Source organism: Somniosus microcephalus, chromosome 4, assembly GCF_052327205.1.
Source record: "Somniosus microcephalus isolate GS21.2 chromosome 4, FLI_Smic_1.0, whole genome shotgun sequence".
NCBI classification, from domain to species: Eukaryota; Metazoa; Chordata; class Chondrichthyes; order Squaliformes; family Somniosidae; genus Somniosus; species Somniosus microcephalus.
In genome coordinates, this window is record NC_140990.1 from 216,429,897 (window position 1) to 216,451,682 (window position 21,786).

The 21,786-nt window shown below is 46.7% G+C and overlaps 1 protein-coding gene across 3 annotated transcripts in view; it reads left to right on the plus strand.

Annotated features, from left to right (window-relative positions):
- The first annotated feature begins 4,360 nt into the window (after positions 1-4,360).
- The window catches only part of gtf3c3 (general transcription factor IIIC, polypeptide 3), a 75,057-nt gene continuing 57,631 nt past the window's right edge, over positions 4,361-21,786 (plus strand). Inside the window, exons 1-3 of one of the 3 annotated variants that reach the window (XM_085985824.1) lie at positions 4,361-4,458; positions 6,266-6,380; positions 15,909-16,081. In XM_085985824.1, the coding sequence (XP_085841950.1) occupies positions 15,959-16,081 (123 nt within the window). In that variant the 5' untranslated portion in view covers positions 4,361-4,458; positions 6,266-6,380; positions 15,909-15,958. Of the gene's footprint in view, positions 4,592-4,632; positions 5,057-6,265; positions 6,381-15,908; positions 16,082-21,786 lie in introns of those variants that run through there. The other 2 variants (XM_085985827.1, XM_085985826.1) reach the window with 2 other exon arrangements.

The window sequence follows — 21,786 nt, forward strand, 5'->3', positions numbered from 1 at the left end:
GGCTCACCTCCTGACCCGTGAATGTCTTTCCACCATCTCTCAAGTCAGGAGCTGGAATACTCATCATTTGCCTGAATCAGTGCAGCCACAACAACACCCAAGGAGCTCAACACCAACCAGGATAGCAGTCTGCTTGATTGGTGGCCCTACCACTGGACTTGATATCCACCCCTCCACAACCATTGCACTGTGGCTGCAGTATTTCCAATCTACAGGAGGCACTGCAGAAACTCACCAAGGTTACTTCAACAGCACCTCCTTCGCAAGACCACTACCACTGAGAAGGACATATGCAGCAATGTTGTGGGAACACCATCATCTCCATGTTTCCCTCCAAGTCACACACCACCAGGACTGGGGAATTTTAGCTATGAGGGAAGATTGGATAGGCTGGGGTTGTTTTCTTTGGAACAGAGGAGGCTGAGGGGAGACTTAATTGAGGTGTATAAAATTATGAGGGGCGTAGATCGAGTGGATTGGAAGGACCTATTTCTCTTAGCAGAGGTCAATAATCAGGGGGTATAGATTTAAAGTAGAAACATAGAAACATAGAAGATAGGAGCAGGAGTAAGCCATTTGGCCCCTCGAGCCTGCTCCGCCATTCAATGCGATCATGGCTGATCATCCAAATTCAGTACCCTGTCCCTGCTTTCTCCCCATATCCCTTGATCCCTTTAGCCATAAGAAATATATCCAACTCCGTCTTGAATATATTTAATGAATTGGCCTCTACTGCCTTCTGTGGTAGAGAATTCCACAGGTTCCCCACTCTCTGGGTGAAGAAATTCCTCCTCATTTCTGTCCTAAATGGCTTACCCCTTATCCTTAGACTGTGACCCCTGGTTCTGGACTCCCCGACCATCGGGAACATCCTTCCTGCATCTAGGCTGTCCAGTCCTGTCAGAATTTTATAAGTTTCAATGAAATCCCCTCTCATTATTCTAAACTCCAGTGAGTATAAGCCCAATCGACCCAATCTCTCCTCATAAGTCATTCCTGCCATCCCAGGTATCAGCCTGGTGAATCTTCGCTGAACTCCCTCGTCAAGAACATCCTTCCTCAGATAAGGTGACCAAAACTGCACATAATACTCAAGATGTGGTCTCACTAAGGCTCTGTACAACTGCAGCAAGACATCCTTGTTCCTGTATTCAAACCCTCTCGCTACGAAGGCCAACATACCATTTCCCTTCTTAACCGCCTGCTGCACCTGCATGCTTACCTTCAGCAACTGGTGCACAAGGACACCCAGGTCTCGTTGCACTTCCCCTTCTCCCAATCTATTGCCATTCAGATAATAATCTGCCTTCCTGTTTTTGACACCAAAGTGGATAACCTCACATTTATCCACGTTATATTGCATCTGCCATGCTTCTGCCCAATCACCCAGCCTGTCCAAATCATCCTGGAGTTTCTCGGCATCCTCCTCACAGCACACACACCCACCCAGCTTTGTGTCGCCTGCAAACTTGGAGATATTACATCTAGTTCCCTTGTCTAGATCATTAATATATATTGTGAATAGCTGGGGTCCAAGGACCGATCCCTGCGGTACCCCACTAGTCACTACCTGCCACTCGGAAAAAGACCCGTTTATTCCAACTCTTTTCTTTCTGTCTGCCAACCAGTTCTCTCTCCAAATTAATACCTTGCCCCCAATCCCATGTGCCTTAACTTTACACGCTAATCTCTTATGCGGGACCTTATCGAAAGCCTTTTGAAAGTCCAAATACACCACATCCACTGGTTCTCCCTTATCTATTTTACCAGTTACATCCTCAAAAAATTCCAGTAGATTAGTCAAGCACGATTTACCTTTTGTAAATCCATGTTGGCTTTGTCCGATCCTGTCACTGTTTTCCAAGTGCTCTGCTATTACATCTTTTATAATGGACTCTAGCATTTTCCCAACTACCGATGTCAGGCTTACCGGTATGTAATTCCCCGTTTTCTCTCGACCACCTTTTTTGAATAGTGGGGTAAGATTAGCTACCCTCCAATCCATGGGTACTGTTCCAGATTCCATCGAATGTTGGAAGATGATCAGCAATGCATCTACTATTTCTTGGGCTACTTCCTTAAGTACCCTAGGATGTAGATTATCAGCCCCAGGGGATTTATCGGCATTCAATCCCGTCAATTTCTCGAACACCATTTCCCTACAAATACTGATTTCTTTCAGTTCCTCCCTTTCATCAGACCCTATGTTACCCGACATCTCTGGGAGATTATTTGTGTCCTCCTTTGTGAAGACAGAACCAAAATATGTATTTCATTGGTCTGCCATTGCTTTGTTCCCCATTATAAATTCCCCTGATTCTGACTGCAAGGGACCTACGCTTGACTTCACCAATCTTTTTCTCTTCACATATCTATAAAAGCTTTTACAGTCAGTTTTTATGTTCCCTGCAAGCTTACTCTCATATTCTATTTTCCCCTTCTTAATTAATCCCTTTGTCCTCCTTTGTTGAATCCTAAACTGCTCCCAATCCTCAGGTTTATTGCTTTTTCTGGCCAATTTATATGTCCTCTCTTTGGATCTTATGCTATCCCTAATTTCCCTTGTTAGCCACGGTTGAGTCACCTTTTTTGTTTTATTTTTATGCCAAACTGGGATGAACAAATTCTGTAGTTCATCCATGCGGTCTTTGAATGTTTGCCATTGCCTATCCACCGTCAACCCTTTGAGTGACATTTCCCAATCAATCCTACCCAACTCGTGCCTCATACCATCGTAGTTTCCTTTATTTAAATTCAGGACCCTAGTCTCTGAGTCAACTGCTTCACTCTCCATCTTAATGAAGAATTCTACCATATTATGATCGCTCCGACCCAAGGGGTCTCGTACAAGATTGCTAATTAATCCTTTCTCATTACATAATACCCAGTCTAAGATGGCCTGATCTCCAGTTGGTTCCTCGACATATTGGTCCAGGAAACATCCCGTAAACACGCCAGGAATTCCTCCTCCACAGTATTGTTACTAATTTGGTTAGCCCAATCTATATGTAGATTAAAGTCACCCATGATGACTGCTGTGCCCTTATTGCACGCTTCTCTAATTTCCCTTTTAATGCCATCCCCAACCTCTGCATTACTGTTTGGAGGCCTATGTACCACTCCCACTAACGTTTTCTGCCCCTCGGTATTTCTCAGTTCTACCCATACAGATTCCTCATCATCAGAGCTAATATCCTTCCTTACTATTGTGTTAATCCCCCCTTTAACCAGCAATGCTACCCCACCTCCCTTTCCTTTTTGCCTATCTTTCCTGAATATTGAATACCCCTGGATGTTGAAGGATGAGAGGGGAGTTGAGAACTTTTTTCACCCAGAGGGTGGTGGAGGTCTGGAACTCACTGCCTGATAGAGTGGTAGAGGCAGAAACCCTCATCGTATTTAAAAAGTTCTTGGATATGCACTTTAAGTACCGTAACCTACAAGGCTACAGACCAAGAGCTGGAAACTGGGATTTGGCTGGATAGCTCTTTTTTGGCCGGCAGACACGATGGCCTCTTTCTGTGCCGTAAATTTCTATGATTCACCCTAACTTGGACATATATTGCCATTCCTTCATTGTCGTTATGTTAAATCCTGAAATTTGATACCTAATACCATTGTTGGTGCATCATCAGCATAAGGACTGTAGCAGTTCAAGAAGAAGGTCCACCACCATCTTCTTGGATGAGGCATTCTTTCAGGGGGACGTAAAAGGTGCCACAGCACTATTCAAAGTGAAGGGGAGTTGTCCTGGTGTCATGGCCAACATTTAACCCTCGACGAACACCTAAAACAGATGAACTGGTAATTTATTTCATTGCTCTTTGTGGGAGCTTGCTGTGTGCAATTTGGATGCCGCGTTTCCTACAACAGTGACTACATTTCAAAAGTACTTAATTGGCTGTGAAGCGCTTTGGGACGTCCTGAGGCCATGAAAGGCACAATATAAATTCTTTCTTTTTGTTCTTTTTCTCAGGACAAATATGGACTGGCAATAAATGTTGTCTTGCCAGCATCGCCCACATCCTGAGAACAAATATAGAAAAAAATCGATTGTGCCAGTCTCTTCAATTGCATCTACAACTTTCCATTTCCCGAGTCACAGGATGTTAAAGAAACAAATGATTTTGCCTATTTTATTGATCAACGGCAGAGTTCTGACGTTTTTAGTTTGACATTTCAAGTTTATTAGTCTTGAAGAAAATGCAGAATTGCAACAAAAGATCACGTCAACATTTGAACCGGGCCCTGCTCACAATAAATTGTCAGACAGCAAAGGAACAATAATAAATTAATTTACAAATTTCTTGCGATATCAACGTTTGAAACTCTCGCGCATGAACCAAGCAGCGATTAAATTGAATCGAAGCAAAACAGGGTTGGAAGGAGCTACGATCAGAGCACAACAGGAACAGCGAGCGCCGGATTTCCGCCGGACTGTTTTAGTGGACGGACTGAGTGAGTGTCCGCCTGTAACTCACCCGGCTCCAAGATGTCGGGCTTCAGTCCAGAGCTCATCGACTACTTGGAGGGAAAGATCTCATTTGAGGAATTTGAGCGGCTCCGGGAGGAGAGGAAAGCCCGAGAGCGGGTGAGAGGAGGGAGGCTGTGAGAGAGACGGACCACCGCCAATGAAGTAGTTTTTAGTCCTTGTAATGTGACGGACAAAGCGCATGGCAAGGTCCCACAAACAGCAGTGAGATAAATGGCCAGTTTTCAGTTTGGTCACCACACAAGGAGAACTGAAACAAAAGCAGAAAATGTTGGAAACACTCAGCGCCTCAGGTCCAAAATCAGTGGAGAGAAATGACAAGTTAACGTTTCAGGCATTGCCTTTCCTCAGAACGGCACCAGGAGAACTCCCCAACTCATCTTTCAATAGTATTATGGGATCTTTTATGTCCCACCCTGGAGGACCGAAGGGGCCTCAGTTTAAAGTCTCCTCGCACCTCCGACAGTCACACACACTCCCTCAGTACTGCAGTGAAGTGTCAGCCTAGATTATGTGTTTAAATTGCTGGAGTGGGGCTTGAACGCACAACCTTCTGACTCAGAGGTGAGCCTGCTACTAGTGAGCTGGGGAGGGAGGGAGCACGAGACACAGACCTACCCACCAGATAGACAAACATGCAACCTCTATCAGACACCAGACACTCCTGCTCCCTGCACTCATCAGTTGCATGTTGCCATCATACACGTCCCCCTATCCACGCCCCTGAGCAGATACACATACACCTGCCAGATACTCCCACCCACAAAGCATACACACATTGCAGTCCTACCAGAAAATAATTATCTTTCTCTTAATATACACACACACACACACACACACACACATATACTCTTTCTCTGATATGGCCCTGGACAGTGGAACACCTCTCCAGACAGGCAGAGGGAGAGACACACCAACACAGAGAGACTGCAGATCACCAGGCATGCACTCACTGTATCTGCCAGACACATATGCAAAGTAGATTAGCCGGATGCGCTCACTGACTTGGTGTACCAAACTTTCTCATGTTACAGACTTAAAGCGGAGGTGTATTGATCTTGCTTTCTCTGTCTCCCTGACGCAGGCAGGCATCAAAAGAAAGTTTAGACCAGCTAACTAGAAAAATGGGCCTCTACTGGAGAGATAATATTTGTCCCATAACCAGGGAATATAAGAAATTGCTGATTCTCACTATGAAAACAGGATACTGATCATTAATATATTTTATATAAAATACATCAGTGGTTGATTTGAAGCTGTGCTTGTCTCAATTTTCAGTCTGCCTTCTCTAGTGAGAGATGAATGCATGTGTGATGTTTCATCCTTCTGTATAAGGAGTAAACGTCCTCTATATGCAGGATTTTAATTTATTATTACCTTTTCCCTGTAATGAGGGTCCTTGCATTTCTGATACGTCGTTCTGTCCTTGGATGAAATTCGGAGCTGGGTAAACAATATAAAATGTAAAGCATTTAGGAATGTGGGTATAACGTGTGTTTTATTTGGATTGTATGCATTTAGTGCTGAATCAGAAATATAACTGAATGTAAAGTGATTTGGTAAATTGAAATTTTGTTCAGGATCAGCTGAATTGGGTATCTTTTGTGTGAGGTAACTGAGCCTCAGATTGCTGATGAGAGGCTGCATTGTGAAATTTTTATAGTTGGGGATAATATGCATCAAGTGCAATCTTTTTAAAAATCCTTTCATATATGATTTTTATGCCATGAATATAATGTAACGAGTGTTAAGGTTTTTTGCTTTTTTTTTTAGGAAGCCATAGGTGATGGAGTGACTGAAGATGAGGGCGAAATCACTGCTGCAGAAGATCAGGATGGCCCATCCAAAGCTACACATAGCCGTGCCAAGCAACAGGCAGACGATTCAGGTACATTATTCATCTAATTTAGGAAAAGGTTGATTCTTGTCAGTACCACTTTTCAGGCAAACAGTTGTAGAGGCTGGTTATAGTAGATAAACAGAATAAAAAAGAAAGACTTACATTTATATAGCGCCTTTCATGACCTCAGGCGAGTGTCTCACCTCCTGACTCCCCAAAGCCTTTCCACCATCTACAAGGCACAAGTAAGGAGTGTGATGGAATACTCTCCACTTGCCTGGATGAGTGCAGTTGCAACAACACTTAAGAAGCTCGACACCATCCAGGACAAAGCAGCCCTTTTGATTGGCACCCCATCCACCACCTTAAACATTCACTCCCTCCACCACCGGCGTACCGTGGCTGCAGTGTGTACCATCTACAAGATGCACTGCAGCAACTCGCCAAGGCTTCTTCAGCAGCACCTCCCAAACCTGTGACCTTTTCCACCTAGAAGGACAAGGGCAGCAGGCGCATGGGAACACCATCACCTCCAAGTCACACACCTGACCTGGAAGTATATCGCCAATCCTTCATCGTCACTGGGTCAAAATCCTGGAACTCCCTACCTAACAGCACTGTGGGAGTACCTTCACCACACGGACTGCAGTGGTTGAAGAAGGCGGCTCACCACCACCTTCTCGAGGGCAATTAGGGATGGGCAATAAATGCTGTCTTTGCCAGCGACGCCCAGATCCCATAAGTGAATTTTAAAAAGACATCCCAAAGCGCTTTACAGCCAATGCAGTACTTTTGAAGTGTAGTCGCTGTTGTAATGTAGGAAACGCAGCAGCCAATTTGCGCACAGCAAGGTCCCATGAACAGCACTGTGATAATGACCAGATAATCTGTTTTAATGATGTTGATTGAGGGATAAATATTGGCCAGGACACCGGGGATAACTCGCCTGCTCTTCTAAGAAATATTGCCATGGGATCTTTTACGTCCACCTGAGAGGGCAGACAGGGCCTCGGTTTAATGTCTAATCCGAAAGACGGCACCTCCAACAGTGCAGCGCTCCCTCAGTACTGCACTGGAGTGTCAACGTAGATAAAAACTTAAAAATGTTCTAGGTTATTCAGTTAAATGTTAAAATTTGTTTATTGTATATTATTAAATGGTAAGACATTTGGCAAACCGAATAATACAGATTTAGCAGGTTCTGCTATAATGTGATGTGGGTTACGTTTGTAGTGTTTACATCTGTCTTCATGATGTTTTGCATTTAAGACAACAACTTGCATTAATATAGTGCTTTTAACACAGAGAAACATCTGCAAACGCTTCACAAAGGCATAATAAAAAACAATGGATGCTGAGCCTAAGAAGGAGCTGTTAGGAAGTGTGACCAAAAGGTGGATTTTTAACGAGGGTCTTAAAGGAGAAATCACAGAAATCACAGAAACCCCACAGTGCAGATAGAGGCCATTTCGGCCCATCGAGCCTGCACCGACACATATCCCACCCGATCCCCATCACCAACACATATCCCACCCTATCCCCGTAACCCCACGTATTTAATCCCCCTAACACTAATTTGGAAAGGAATTCCGGAATGTGGGGCTTGGGCAGCTGAAGGTGAGAAGCACAAGAGGCTGGAATGAGAGAAACAGAGTTTTTTGGGAAGTGGGCTGGAGGGTTGTTGCAGGGAAACAGTGCAGAAAGCAATACTTCTATTTGACGCTACATAATTTTTGGAAGGCAGTTAGTGAAAAATGGAGTTGAGCTGGCCTGGACTAACAATTTGAGGAAACGCTGTTAAGGGATAATCTCCTTTAAAGACATTTTGACATTGGTAGCCTCTGACATTGATCAATATCCCTGTATTTAAAGCATTAGCCCATTTCCCCCCCAGTAGAACAAAAATGGTCACCTTCTCTGTGTGCTCTCAACCATCTCTCATTGATTGAAACTTCACTGGGATATTTGTGTTGCTATTTTCATCATACCATTCAGGCCTATCTCTGCCTACATTACTGCGTATACTTGGGGGGGAAAAAATTGAAAAATGTTTTGTGAAGTCAGGTAATATTTTTAACATGAATAGACCTTCCCTGATCCAACCTTGGAGTTGCTTGACACCTGATGCAAGCAACAGGGTCGTGCACTGATCATTCCAAGTGGATGTGCTTGATGTTGATGTCCAGGAACATGCATCTTGGTTACATTTGTTCGGGCTTCCTCGGGAATTGTTGCAGCTATTACAGATGCTTCTTGACAGAAAGGACTCTTGGGTGAAAAATTGTTGGGGGACTTCATATGCCACGAACTGGACTTTGGAGTATTTGCATTGCCCAGGAGGTAAGGATCTTTTACCGTGAAGCTTGCAATTGTCGGCCAACATAGGAACAGTAGTCGGCCATTCAGCTCCTCCAGCTTGTTCCGCCATTCAGTGAGGTCACGGCTGACCTGTATCCTAACTCCATCCACCCGCCCTGGCTCCATGTCCCTTAATACCCTTGGCTAGCAAAAATCTATCTAGCTTAGATTTAAAATTATTAATTGAGCTAGCATCTACTGCTTTTTGTAGGAGAGAGTTCCACACTTCCATCATGCTTTGAGAGTAAAAATGGTCCCTAACGTCTCTCCTTAATGGCCTGGCTCCGATTTTAAGGTTATGTCCCCTTGTCCTATACTCCCCACCAGCGGAAAAGGTTTCTCTCTAGCTATCCTATCAATTCCTTTCAAAATTCAGAAAACCTCAATAAAATCACCCCTTAACCTTCTATATTTCAGGGTATCAGATCACATGCTGAGTAAACCATGAGAAAGGACAACCTTAATATATTTTTAACATCAACACCTGTCAATGTTGAGTCATATCTTTACATGTAGTATCATTCTCCTGTGCAGTATACTGGGATGTTACTGCAACTGGAGATAAGAGAAAATTTGTGATTCCTCCTAGTGGGTAGCAGAAGAATTTCATAACTTTTTTTCCCTCCTGAAATGATATGGGGGTAGAACTTTAATCGCATGTACCTTTTCCCCATATTACAGTAATATGTCCTCTTTAACTTGTTACCCTTTGACTTGTTCAGACATAATGTCATATTTTCAGCTGTCCTTTATCATAGATGCTTTCATGTACATTAAAATCATAGAATCTTACAGCACAGAAAGAGGCCATTTGGCCCGTCGTGCCTGTGCCAGCTCTTTGAAAGAGCTATCTAATTTAGTCTCACAGCCCAGCTTTCTCCCTATAACCCTTGATGCGCTATCAATTACTCAAAAGACTGAGGTTAAGCGAGTAACTAACAGGCTTTTATTAACAAGAGAATGAAGGTGTGCCTCGAGTGGTCGACCAGTCCAGAATACAGAGGGACTGTGGAGCAGTCACCTTTATACCTGGACTCGTGGGAGGAGTCAGCCGAGGCATGTACAGACATGTACACAGTGGAATACAAACACACACACAGGCAGGTATAACAGTGGTTTACCACATTCACCCCTTGTTTAAAAATGAGTCCGGCGGGGTGAAGTGTATTAAAAGTTTGTGTATTGGAGTCTCTCCGGAGGTCTTGTCTGCCGCTGTGATCGACGTGGCGACGGCAGGGGTAGTGAAGCTTCCGGCGTCGAGTCCCGCGTAGGCTGGGGCACTGGTGTGTAGTCCTCGTGGGTGTCGAGCGGGTCGCGGGGCCCAGGCGTGCCGTCTGCTGGGGTTGGATATTGGATCGTGGGGGGTTGTGGTAGTGGGTTACTGGGGCCCCCGAGGGTGCGAGGTCTCGTATGGAGACTGTGTCCTCCCGCCCGTCCGGGTACGCAATGTAAGCATACTGGGGGTTGGCGTGGAGGAGGTCGACCCTCTCGACCAGGGGGTCCGTTTTATGGGTCCTCACGTGTCTTCTCAGGAGGACCGGCCCTGGGGACGTCAGCCATGGCGGTAGCGATGTCCCCGATGTGGACTTCCTTGGGAAGACAAACATTTTCTCATGAGGGGTGGCGTTAGTGGCAGTGCAGAGCAGTGACCGAATAGAGTGGAGCGCATCGGGGAGCACATCCTGCCAGCGGGAGGTTGGAAGGCCCCTAGACTTTAAGGCTAGCAGGGCGGCCTTCCAAACTGTCGCATTCTCTCTTTCCACCTGTCCGTTCCCCCGGGGGTTGTAACTGGTGGTCCTGCTTGTGGCAATACCCCTAGCGAGCAGGTACTGATGGAGTTCGTCGCTCATAAACGATGAGCCCCGGTCGCTATGGATATAGCTGGGGAAACCGAACAGGGTGAAGAGGTCATTCAGACATTTAATGACCGTGGCACTGGTCATGTCCTGGCAGGGGATGGCGAACGGGAAACGGGAGTCCTCATCAATAATGTTGAGGAAGTACACATTGCGGTCGGAGGAGGGGAGAGGCCCTTTAAAATCAACGCTCAGGCGCTCGAAGGGGCGAGTGGCTTTTATCAGGTGAGCCCTGTCTGGTCTATAAAAGTGCGGTTTGCACTCAGCGCAGACTTGGCAGTTCCTGGTCATGGTCCTGACCTCCTCAATGGAGTAAGGCAGGTTGCGGGCCTTGATGAAGTGGAAGAACCTGGTGACCCCCGGGTGGCAGAGGTCATTGTGGAGGGCCCGCAGTCTATCGATCTGCGCGCTGGCGCAGGTGCCACGCGATAGAGCATCCGGGGGTTCATTGAGCTTCCCGGGCCGGTACAAGATCTCGTAGTTGTAGGTGGAAAGTTCGATTCTCCACCTCAAGATCTTGTCGTTTTTGATTTTGCCCCTCTGCTTGTTGTTAAACATAAAAGCAACTGAATGCTGGTCAGTGAGCAGGGTAAATCGTTTTCCGGCCAGATAGTGCCGCCAATGACGCACAGCCTCCACAATAGCCTGGGCCTCCTTCTCAACAGCGGAGTGTCTGCTCTCCGGCCCCTGGAGGGTTCGTGAAAAGAAGGCCACGGGTCTCCCCGCCTGATTAAGGGTAGCGGCCAGGGCAAAGTCGGACGCGTCGCTTTCCACCTGGAAGGGGATGGATTCGTCCACTGCGTGCATGGTGGCTTTGGCAATGTCTTCCTTGATACGGTGGAAGGCTAAACGGGCCTCTGCCGTCAAGGGAAAAGAGGTGGACTTGATCAGCGGACGGGCCTTGTCCGCATAGTAGGGGACCCACTGGGCGTAATAGGAGAAAAACCCGAGGCACCTCTTCAGGGCCGTGGGGCAGTGGGAGTTCCATAAGGGGACGCATCCGGTCGGGGTCGGGACCGATGACTCCGTGTTCCACAACACAGCCAAGGATGGCGAGGCGGGTTGTGCGGAATATGCACTTCTCCTTGTTATACGTCAGGTTCAGGAGTTGGGCGGTGCAGAGGAATTTTTCGAGGTTTGCGTTATGGTCCTGCAAGTCATGGCCGCAGATGGTCACATTGTCCAGATATGGGAAAGTGGCCTGCAACGCATTTTGATCGACCATCCGGTCCATCTCCCTTTGGTGATGCCAAAGGGAACCCTAAGGAAGTGGTAGAGGCGGCCGTTTGCCTCAAAGGCAGTATACTGGCGGTCCTCAGGGCGGATAGGGAGCTGGTGGTACGCTGATTTCAGGTCAGTGGTCGAGAAGACGCGGTACCGCGCGATCTGGTTGACCATATCAGCTATGCGGGGGAGTGGGTAAGCGTCCAGCAGGGTGTAGCGATTTATTGTCTGGCTGTAGTCGATGACCAGGCGCTGCTTCTCGCCGGTCTTAACGACCACAACCTGGGCTCGCCAGGGGCTGGTGCTGCCCTCAATAACCCCCTCCTTCAGGAGCCGCTCCACTTCAGTTTTAATGAAAACCCTGTCCCCGGCACTGTATCGCCTGCTCTTTGTGGCGATGGGCTTACAGTCGGGGGTGAGGTTAGCAAACAGTGGGGGGGGGGGGGTGACTCTGAGTGTGGAGAGGTTGCACCTGGTGCGCGGCGGGCAATTTGGAAGCTGCTGGCTGCGGACTGTGAGTGGGGGGAGGGGTCCACCGTACGCCATCGTAACACTTTGAAGGTGGCACTGAAAATCTAACCCCAGTAGAACGGCAGCGCAGAGGTGGGGCAGGACCAGAAGTTTAAAATTATTGTACACAGTCCCGTCTACTAAGAGTGTCACCACGCAGTAGCCGCCAATGTCCGCCGACTGGGACTCGGAGGCCATAGAAATCCGCTGGTGCGCAGGCAGGACTGGGAGAGAGCAACGCCGCACCGTGTCGGGGTGGATGAAGCTCTCCGTGCTCCTAGAGTCAAAAAGGCAGGTTGTTTCGTGACCATTTACCTTAATGTCCATTGTGGACCGGGCCAGCTGGTGCGGTCTCGCTTGGTCCAGTGTAACGGAGGCCAGCGTAGGGGTCGGTGTGTCGCTGCGGGTATCAGATGAGGCGGTGTTGGGGGCCTGCTGCGTCCCGGCTGGCATCCAAGATGGCGGCGTCCATGATCCCCATGTGGCTGGAGGCATCCAAAATGGCTGCTGTTCCGGTGGTTCGCACATGGCTGGGGAGGCCCAAGATGGCGGCCCGCACGGCCCACACGTGGCGCTGCTGGGGTTCGGGGTGGCTTTGGCCCTGCAGACGCTGGCGTAGTGTCCCTTCTTCCCGCAGCCCGAGCAGATCGCATTTTTTGCCGGGCAGCGCGCTCTGGGGTGTTTGGCCTGGCCACAGAAGTAGCATTTCTGGCCTTGGGACACTGCTGCGGTAGTTGGGCCGTTGCTGGGATGTGGCTGGGGTGGCACGGCGCTATGAGACGGTCCTACCGTGTCCCAGGCTGTCGTTCCCCGCGGCGTCCACGGTGCAGAGGAGTAGGCATCCATGCCCCGGTAGGCTGCGCCCAATGATAGTGCGAGTTCAGAGGCCTTGTTGAGGTCGAGGTCACTCTGCTCCAACAGTCGCTGTCGGGTGTAATTGGACCTGTGGCCCGCAACAAAAGCGTCCCGGATAAGTTCCTCTGTGTACACGGCGGCCTTTACATCCTTACAACCACAGGCCCGGCCAAGCACAGACAGTGCCTGAAGGTATTCCTCGGTCGATTCCCCAGGTTGTTGTTTACGACTCCCCAGGAGGTGCCTGGCGTACACCTCGTTCACTGGGCGCGTGTACTGGTCCTTGAGGAGCTTGAGAGCAGCCGTGTACGAGGTCGCGTCCTGGATGACCGAGTACGCTCGGTGGTTCACTTTGGAAGTCAGGACATCCAGTTTGTCCTCATCCGATTTGACCGTTGCAGCGGAGGCGATCAGGAATCTTTCAAAGCACTTAAGCCAGTGAGCAAACTTGGTGGATGCGTCTGCCTCCCGATGGTCTAAGTCCAGGCATGCTGGTGTGAGGATCTTCTCCATTATAAAAAATCTTGTTAATAAAATTGATGCGCTATCAATTACTCAAAAGACTGAGGTTAAGCGAGTAACTAACAGGCTTTTATTAACAAGAGAATGAAGGTGTGCCTCGAGTGGTCGACCAGTCCAGAATACAGAGGGACTGTGGAGCAGTCACCTTTTATACCTGGACTCGTGGGAGGAGTCAGCCGAGGCATGTACAGACATGTACACAGTGGAATACAAACACACACACAGGCAGGTATAACAGTGGTTTACCACAACCCTGCAAAATAATCCTCTTCAAGTACATGTCCAATTGCCTTTTGAAAGTTCCTATGGAATCTGATTCCACCACATTTTCAGGTAGTGTGTTCCAGATCATAACAACCCTCTGTGTGAAATAATTTCTCTTCATTTCCCCTCCAGTTCTTTTGCCAATTATTTAATATCTATGACCTCTGGTTATCGGCCCACTTGCCAGAGGAAACAGTTTCACCCTACTTGCTCTATTAAAACCCCTCATAATTTTGCATACCTCTATTAGGTCTCCCCTTAACCTTGTCTGCTCTAAGAAGAACAATCCCAGATTCTCCAATCTCTCCACATAACTGAAATCCCTCATCCCTGGTATCATCCTAGTAAACCTCCCCTGTATCCTTTCCAAGGCCTTGATATCCTTCCTAAAGTGTGGTGCCCAGAATTGTACACAATACGCCAGCTGAGGCCTAACCAGTGATTTGTAAAGGTTGCATGACTTCGTTGTTTTTGTACTCAATGCCCCTATTTACAAAGCCAAGTATCCCATACGCTTTCTTATCTACCTTATCAACTTGCCTTGCCACCTTCAAAGATTTGGGTGAGTTTCAGAGCATTTCCACACGGTAAGTTGTTGTAGGCATCTGCAATCATGGGGAAACATACAGCAGCATCAAAATCCAGTTGCTCCCAGGAAACAATGTATGTTGGTCAGCCTGGCTGAGCATATGATTCAATGTGAATGCAGGCTCCTGTCTGCAATTCCCCACAAAACCTCTTGCAATCTCAGCTCTGCTGGAGGCGAGGTCTTCATACACTTCCCTCCAGGGAGGGAGGAAACCAGTAAAAGGAGGTGCAGTCACTCTCAACAACTCTTGCACACTGACTAGCGCCTGGTTGGAGAGCATGACTGTCGGAAGTAGAGGAGCAGATCACCTGAGAGAGCGTTGCTGGTGAATGGTGCATGCCATGGAAATCAGGGCAGGGAGAAGAAATAATGTCAGCAGAAAGTTCTTGCTCTCCTGCTTCAGCTTGAGAGCAGCTTGGACCTGTTCTCCACCTGCTGCACCAGTCGGCGTTTTCTGGCACTCGCCAGTTGCTGCTGCATCATTGCCCAAACGCTCACCGTTGGAGGCTGTTTGTTCTTCAGCATGTTGGTAAAGTTTCGAGATTAAACAGAAGTGATTTAAACAGGTTTTAAAAAACACAACTTTTAAAGGCAATTCGAGCCCCTCAGCTACGATGCCACAGTTCCCAGTGAAAACCTCTTTTCAGTATAGAGAGATCCAGCACATTTTTTTGTTGTTAAATGTATTTATTCCCCTGTGAGTCTGGGAATGCAACTGTTGCAGGCTGTTTTATCAGAGATTGAAAGGTACAAACTATTAGTAACAGAACCCTAAATTACTACTAGGAATAGGAAGTCCTAATTACATATTGCACATTTGTGTCAAATATATATAATTTACGCAGTCTTGATAAATCGACTTTGCGGTCTGTAATAGTGAAGTGGTTGCAAAACACTTGATCGTAACTAAAGTTAAAATGAAATGTAAGACATATAAGTGAAGGAAAGAACTTGCATTTATATAGTGCCTTTCACATCCTCAGGACATCCAAAAGCACTTCACAGTCTATGAATTATTTTGAAGTATAGTCACTGTTGTTATGAAATGTCAGCCTGGTGGAAAAAGTTATCCTGGGTCAATTTCTACGGTTTCTCTGTCTTGGATTGGCTGCAAAGAAGGCGACAGAAATGTCATTTTGTAAATTGGGATAGTATTAGCACTGTAAAATGGCAGATGATTTTGTGATACCTGAATAACTCTGGTATATAGGGAAATGAAAATGAGTGAAGAAGCTACATTTTCTAGAGTGTGTAAAAGGCTAAAAGTCTGATGTGTGTTATAAAATACACTGAGTGATGAATTGTTAACTGTCCTGCTTTTATTTTAAATCAAGTTATGAATGTTCAACTTTTTAAAAGCAAACATGGATACAAAATAATCAATTGTTTATTCTGCAGAGGAAACCTCTGATGGTGTGAGCAAGTCTGTCCATCGAGTTTTCGCTTCAATGTTTGGTGATCGTGTAAGTGATGACGATGAGGAGGAACAGGAACAAAGTGAACAGCTCTCTGCTGGAGAGGTTTTCGCCTTGGAGATGGAGTTACACCGAGAACATAAGAAAATGCAAAGGGTGAGCAGCAATGTTCCCTTTAATTTTTTTGGGGTGTGCGGCCCCTTTAATTGGCTGCACGTCCCATTCAAATTCCCGTGCAGGTGCGGTATTTCCTATTGTCAAGCTGGCAAGCGGCCTGCGCGGCTTAAGGGGAACTTTGATGAGCAGCATCATAATGCTATGCACACAGAAAATACTACATTGAGATTAGTTGAATACAAGAAATACCTTATGAGGAAAATGGCCCTGTACAATAATAAGTCATTAAATTGGGTAGTTTTTTCCTGAAATATTTTCTCTATTCAATTAAATTTTGTCTAATTGTTTTTCAAGTTTTTTGTGCTAAATAGTTTGAATGTGGCTGCAGGATGGAAGATGATTCTGAAAGGATACTGAGTTCAGTTTTCTGTTGCATGAGAATGAACTAATTAATTTTGTTTTCCTCTTGTGGATTGTCATATTGAATGATGGTTATCTTGTTTGTAGATGTGGAAGGAAGTGTTTGCCTGCAGATGAGAGTTTATTAAGATCGTGTGTGTGCCACCCAAATTAAATTGACACAGTTGCAGTTGTTTGCGTTAAGGATCTTTCATAGATATCCATATTCAGTGACTCAGACCTGCAAAATAATGGTTTAAACATTAATAGTTTGAGCTGTTTAAGATATTGTTTCATTCAAAGCAAACAAAATGTATTTTAGTACAGCTAAGTACTGGTTTTTGTGCACTTTTTATATACTAGACATAGTTCACTTAAGAGGATTAATGAATGTGACCTCAAGGTAACCAGTAAGTAAGCTACAGTTGATATCTGACAAATTCTGTTATAATATGGAGAATAATGGATACCCAGGAGTGATTAAACAAAATTACTCCTGGAGATGTCAAATGTCATAAGCCACAAGAGAAAAACCCAAGCATTTTAACACTGGGAAGAGATCAGTATCAGCTCTCTGTGTGTTTGTGGCCCGTGACTTTGCACACAGGAAGTGACAACCAAGTGCAGTGTTCAGGTCAAGTGGCGTTAGGGAGGAGGAGGGGAGAGGAAGAAGGGAAGAGAGGGGGACAGAGGGAGAGGAAACTGGAGGGGAATAGGGATGGGGGAGAAGGAGAGACAGAGAGGAGAGGGACGGAGTTGGAGAGGGAGATACAGAATGATAGAAATTTACGGCACAGAAGGAGGCCATTTGGCCTTATGGTGAAGAGTAAGAGAGGAAGTGGGTGGTCAGGAAATGTCTTTAGTGGGGAGCAGGGAAAGACTGGGTAAAATTTGATTGTGATGTGCAAAATGCTGCGGAGGGGGAGGACTTGGGATGGTGGAGAAACGCCTGCTTCTGATGCAGAGAACGATGCACAGTGGGTGGGAGCATCCACAAAATGATGCTCAGGTAAAAGGAGAGATCAATGGACCGTCGGGTGGGGGGGGGAGGAGTTTGTCGACACACAAAATGTAGCTGAATAGGAGGGAGTCCCTTCCAAACAAACACTGGTAAGTGGGGGTGTGTATCCACAAATGTTAGACTGCAGGGTGATGGGCTATGCAGGCCAAGTTTGGGGTTCCCATCTATGGATTGCTGAGGCGGGCCGGGCCAGGCTTTTGGGGCAGAGTCATTAGGAGAGTGTGCTATGGCCATCATGCAGTGCTTTAGGTGGGGTGTCAGTCACAGAATCAGGATATCCAGAAAAAAACTAATCTCATACTTACTTCGTACCTCTCTGCTCTCAACTACACTACAATAGAGATCAATAAAAGCAGCATAATTAAGCAAGAACCGGAATGGCCAGTGACATTACCAAGTTCAGTCTCTGATCTATGCTGCGTTAGCTAATTTTGACCTGAGAATTGGCCTGGGCTGGTGTTGAGTCTGTGCTTTCAAATGTAGTTATGCTGAATAACTGGACACAGACTACAGAATACTTAAACAGGTCTTTAGTAACTGAGGGTCAGGGCTGAACTGAAATACACTTTGCTCCACAGGGTTTATATACCGGTGTGGTCACCACCGGTACTACAATGTACAGGAGCCATCAGAAAGTAGTCCATCACCTTAAGGTATCCTCTTAAGGTGGTACAGGTTACATACACTACAATTCCTCCCCTTTTAGCTTAACAGTGTACACCCCAATTTAAACATAACATGGATAACATATATACAACTTTCACACAAAACTGTTCAAAGATTCAGTCTCTGAGGAGGCCTCCTGATCCGGGCCGGATAACGCCTTTCAGGGGTCTCTGGTTCTCGTTGCTGGGGTGACTCATCCATTTGATCTCCTATGGATTGAACATCATCATGTACGTTCGAGTCTGAGGTAGATGCTACAGGCTCAATAACTTCTTCAACTGGTGTCTCTGCCGTAGACATGGGGTCGACCCTTGTTCTCGATTCCACAAGTTGGTCAGCATGACGTCGTATTACGTTCTCACCAATGTCTACCGTGTACATCAAGGGTCCTTGTCGGGCACGAATTGTTCCGGATTGCCATTTGTCATTCCTATAGTCCCTGGCCAACACTGGTTGTCCTATTTCGAAACTCCGAGTGGCCTTGTTATTTACGTGCTGGAATTGCTTGTTTTTGACTTCCCTACGCACATTGGGTTTTAACAAATCCAACCGGGACCGCAACCTCCTGTTATAGAACATTATGGCAGGGCTTTGATTTGTCACTGCATGTGTGGCGTTTCGATATGCCATCAGGAAATTGTCCACCTTGTGTTGTAGTGGAATATGGTCTTCGCTCATGGCCTTTATCGCCTTTTTGAACGTTTGTACAAATCTCTCGGCCAACCCATTTTTAGCCGGATGATATGGGGCAGATGTATAGTGTTTCACCCATTCTTTTTCATGAATTTCTGGAATTCTTCTGACACGAACTGTGGTCCGTTGTCTGAACATATTTGTTCCAGCAACCCATTCCTTGCAAATATGGTTCTTAGAACTGCGATCGTCTTTTCAGAGGTAGTGGTCGACATCTTAATCACTTCTGGCCATTTGGAATGTGCGTCTACCGCTATCAAAAACATGGAATCCATGAATGGACCTGCAAAGTCGATATGCACACGTTGCCATGGGGTTGAAGGCCATTCCCACGGATGCAGCGGTGCAATTGGAGGTGCGTTTTGAACTTTTTGGCACCCTGAGCAGCTTTTAGTCAGATCCTCTATTTGTTTGTCGATACCTGGCCACCACACATAAGCCCTAGCAAGGCTTTTCATCTTGACTCCCCCCAGATGACCTTCATGCAGTTCCTTCAGAACTCTCTTCCTTAATTTAGGAGGAATAATCACCCTTGTTCCATACATCAATGTTCCTTGACAGACGGACAGCTGTTCTCGTCTGGCTGAGAATGCAGGTAACAGTGGTTCGCCATGTGCTGGCCATCCCTTCACTGTCAAATCGTAGACCCGAGACAGTGTCGGGTCGTTTCTGGTCTCTCTCTCAATACTCACATTGGTGACTGGTAAGCATTCGATGATGGTCGAGTGAAATATCTCGACAGGGTCAACTGCCGGTGCCTCTTCCGCTGTAGGTAGTGGCAGGCGCGACAGCCCATCAGCATTACCATGTTGCTTTGTACCTTTGAATTCGATATCATATTGATGTGCCCCTAGGAAAAGGGACCATCTCTGAAGCCTCTGCGCCGTCATAACCGGAACACCCTTCTTAGGGTTAAAAATGGAAACCAACGGCTGGTGATCTGTCAGCAGCGTAAACTTTTGGCCTTGCAGGTAATGGTTAAATTTCTTAACTCCCCACACGAGACTGAGAGCCTCCCTATCTATCTGAGCATAGTTGCGCTCTGCGGAGGTCAATGATCTGGATGCGAACGCGACTGGCCTTTCCAAGCCATTTGGCAACTTATGTGAGAGCACTGCCCCGATACCATATGGAGAAGCATCACAAGCTAAGCGAATAGGCAGCGTTGGGTTAAAGTGAGCCAACACTTCCTTAGAGGTGATCAGTGCCTTGCTTTTTTGAAAAGCCTGCTTACAGTCCTCGCTCCACTTCCATGGTACTCTCATTTGCAAAAGAGCGTTCAGTGGGTGTAACACCGTGGATAAATTTGGAAGAAACTTGTGGTAATAGTTAATCAACCCAAGGAACGACCTCAACTGGGATACATTTTCCGGAGCGGGAGCTTTCACAACAGCTTCGATCTTGTCAGGTGACTTACGAAGCCCCTCCTGGTCAATGACATGGCCGCAGTACGAGATTCGCTTCTGAAAGAACTCACATTTCTGGCGATTAACTCTGAGTCCATATTCTTTCAATCTGGTGAGCACCTGCTCCAAATTCGCGAGGTGTTCCTTATCATCATCTCCTGTAATCAGAATGTCGTCCAGGTAGCATTGAGTGCCTGGAATTCCCTGCAATACCTGCTCCATGGCCCTTTGCCAAATCGCTGGAGCCGATGCCACTCCAAAAACCAGTCTATTATACCGATATAAGCCCTTATGTGTGTTGATCGTGAGATACTGGCGTGACGCTTCATCAACTTCCATCTGTAGGTACGCCTGTGCCAGGTCTATCTTGGTGAAGTGTTTCCCGCCAGACAGCGAAGCGAAGATATCCTCAATCCGCGGAATCGGATATTGCACCGTGTGAAGAACCGGATTAACAGTGATCTTGAAATCGTCACGGATGCGAACCTTCCCAGGTTCCCGGGCCCGGCTTGTTGCTCAACGAACGCTTCATGACGGGAACAATGGGTGTGGCCCATTCGCTCCAGTCCACCTTTGACAGTACTCCTGAACGTTCTAGCCCTTCCAGCTCTGCTTCCACAGCAGGTCGTATCGCATAAGGTACCGGTCTGGATTTGAAAAATTTTGGGTTTGCATGTTCTTCAACCTTGATGTTTGCCGTAATTCCTTTCAGTGTTCCCAGTCCCTGTTGGAACACCTCCTTAGCATCGTCCAATATTTTGGACAGTCGTTTAGGTTTGACGTCGTCCTCTTTACAGGAATCTACAGTTAGTGCTTGTAAGGAATGCCAGTCCACATTTATTCTCCGGATCCATTCCCGTCCCAGTAGTGGCGGACCTCCCTCAGGTAACACGTACAAGTCCATTTCCTGACTTTCTTTACCATTGTAGACTACCTTTACCTTTATCTTTCCGATGGGGTATACTCTTTGCCCCGTGTATGTTTTCAATACAATCTCCGTATCCCTCAGGGGAATGTGTGAGAATAACCTTTTGTAATCTTGCTTATTCATGACCGTCAATGCCGATCCAGTGTCCAATTCCATCTTCACTTGGACTCCTGCTATCCGAAGCATGACCCAGATAGTTTGGTGGTCTGCTGTGTTACCCACATTATGTATTTTTAGACAACCCAGTTCCTTACTGCTGGAGTCTGAATCCGTCTTCTGTTCATCCGAACTGTTCTCTGTCACCTTGTGTACTTTTTTTGTACTTCTCCTGCGGCGACTTTTTGCTGCTGGTCTTCTTTCCTGACCGGCATACTCTCGCTATGTGACCAAGTTTGCCACATTGCCTGCATTCTTTATCTTTGAACCAGCACTGGTTCTGGTCATGCGTTGTCCTTCCGCAACGATAGCACTTTACTGCGCCCAATGCCATTTCATTGGTGCTGAATTCCAATGGCCTTTGCTGCATTTCTGCAGTGCCTCGTGCTGCTGCCTCGTGCGATGCTGCAATGCTGAAAGCTTTGTCCAGCGTAAGATCCTTTTCCTCTAGCAGTCGCTTCTGGGTTCCTTCCCT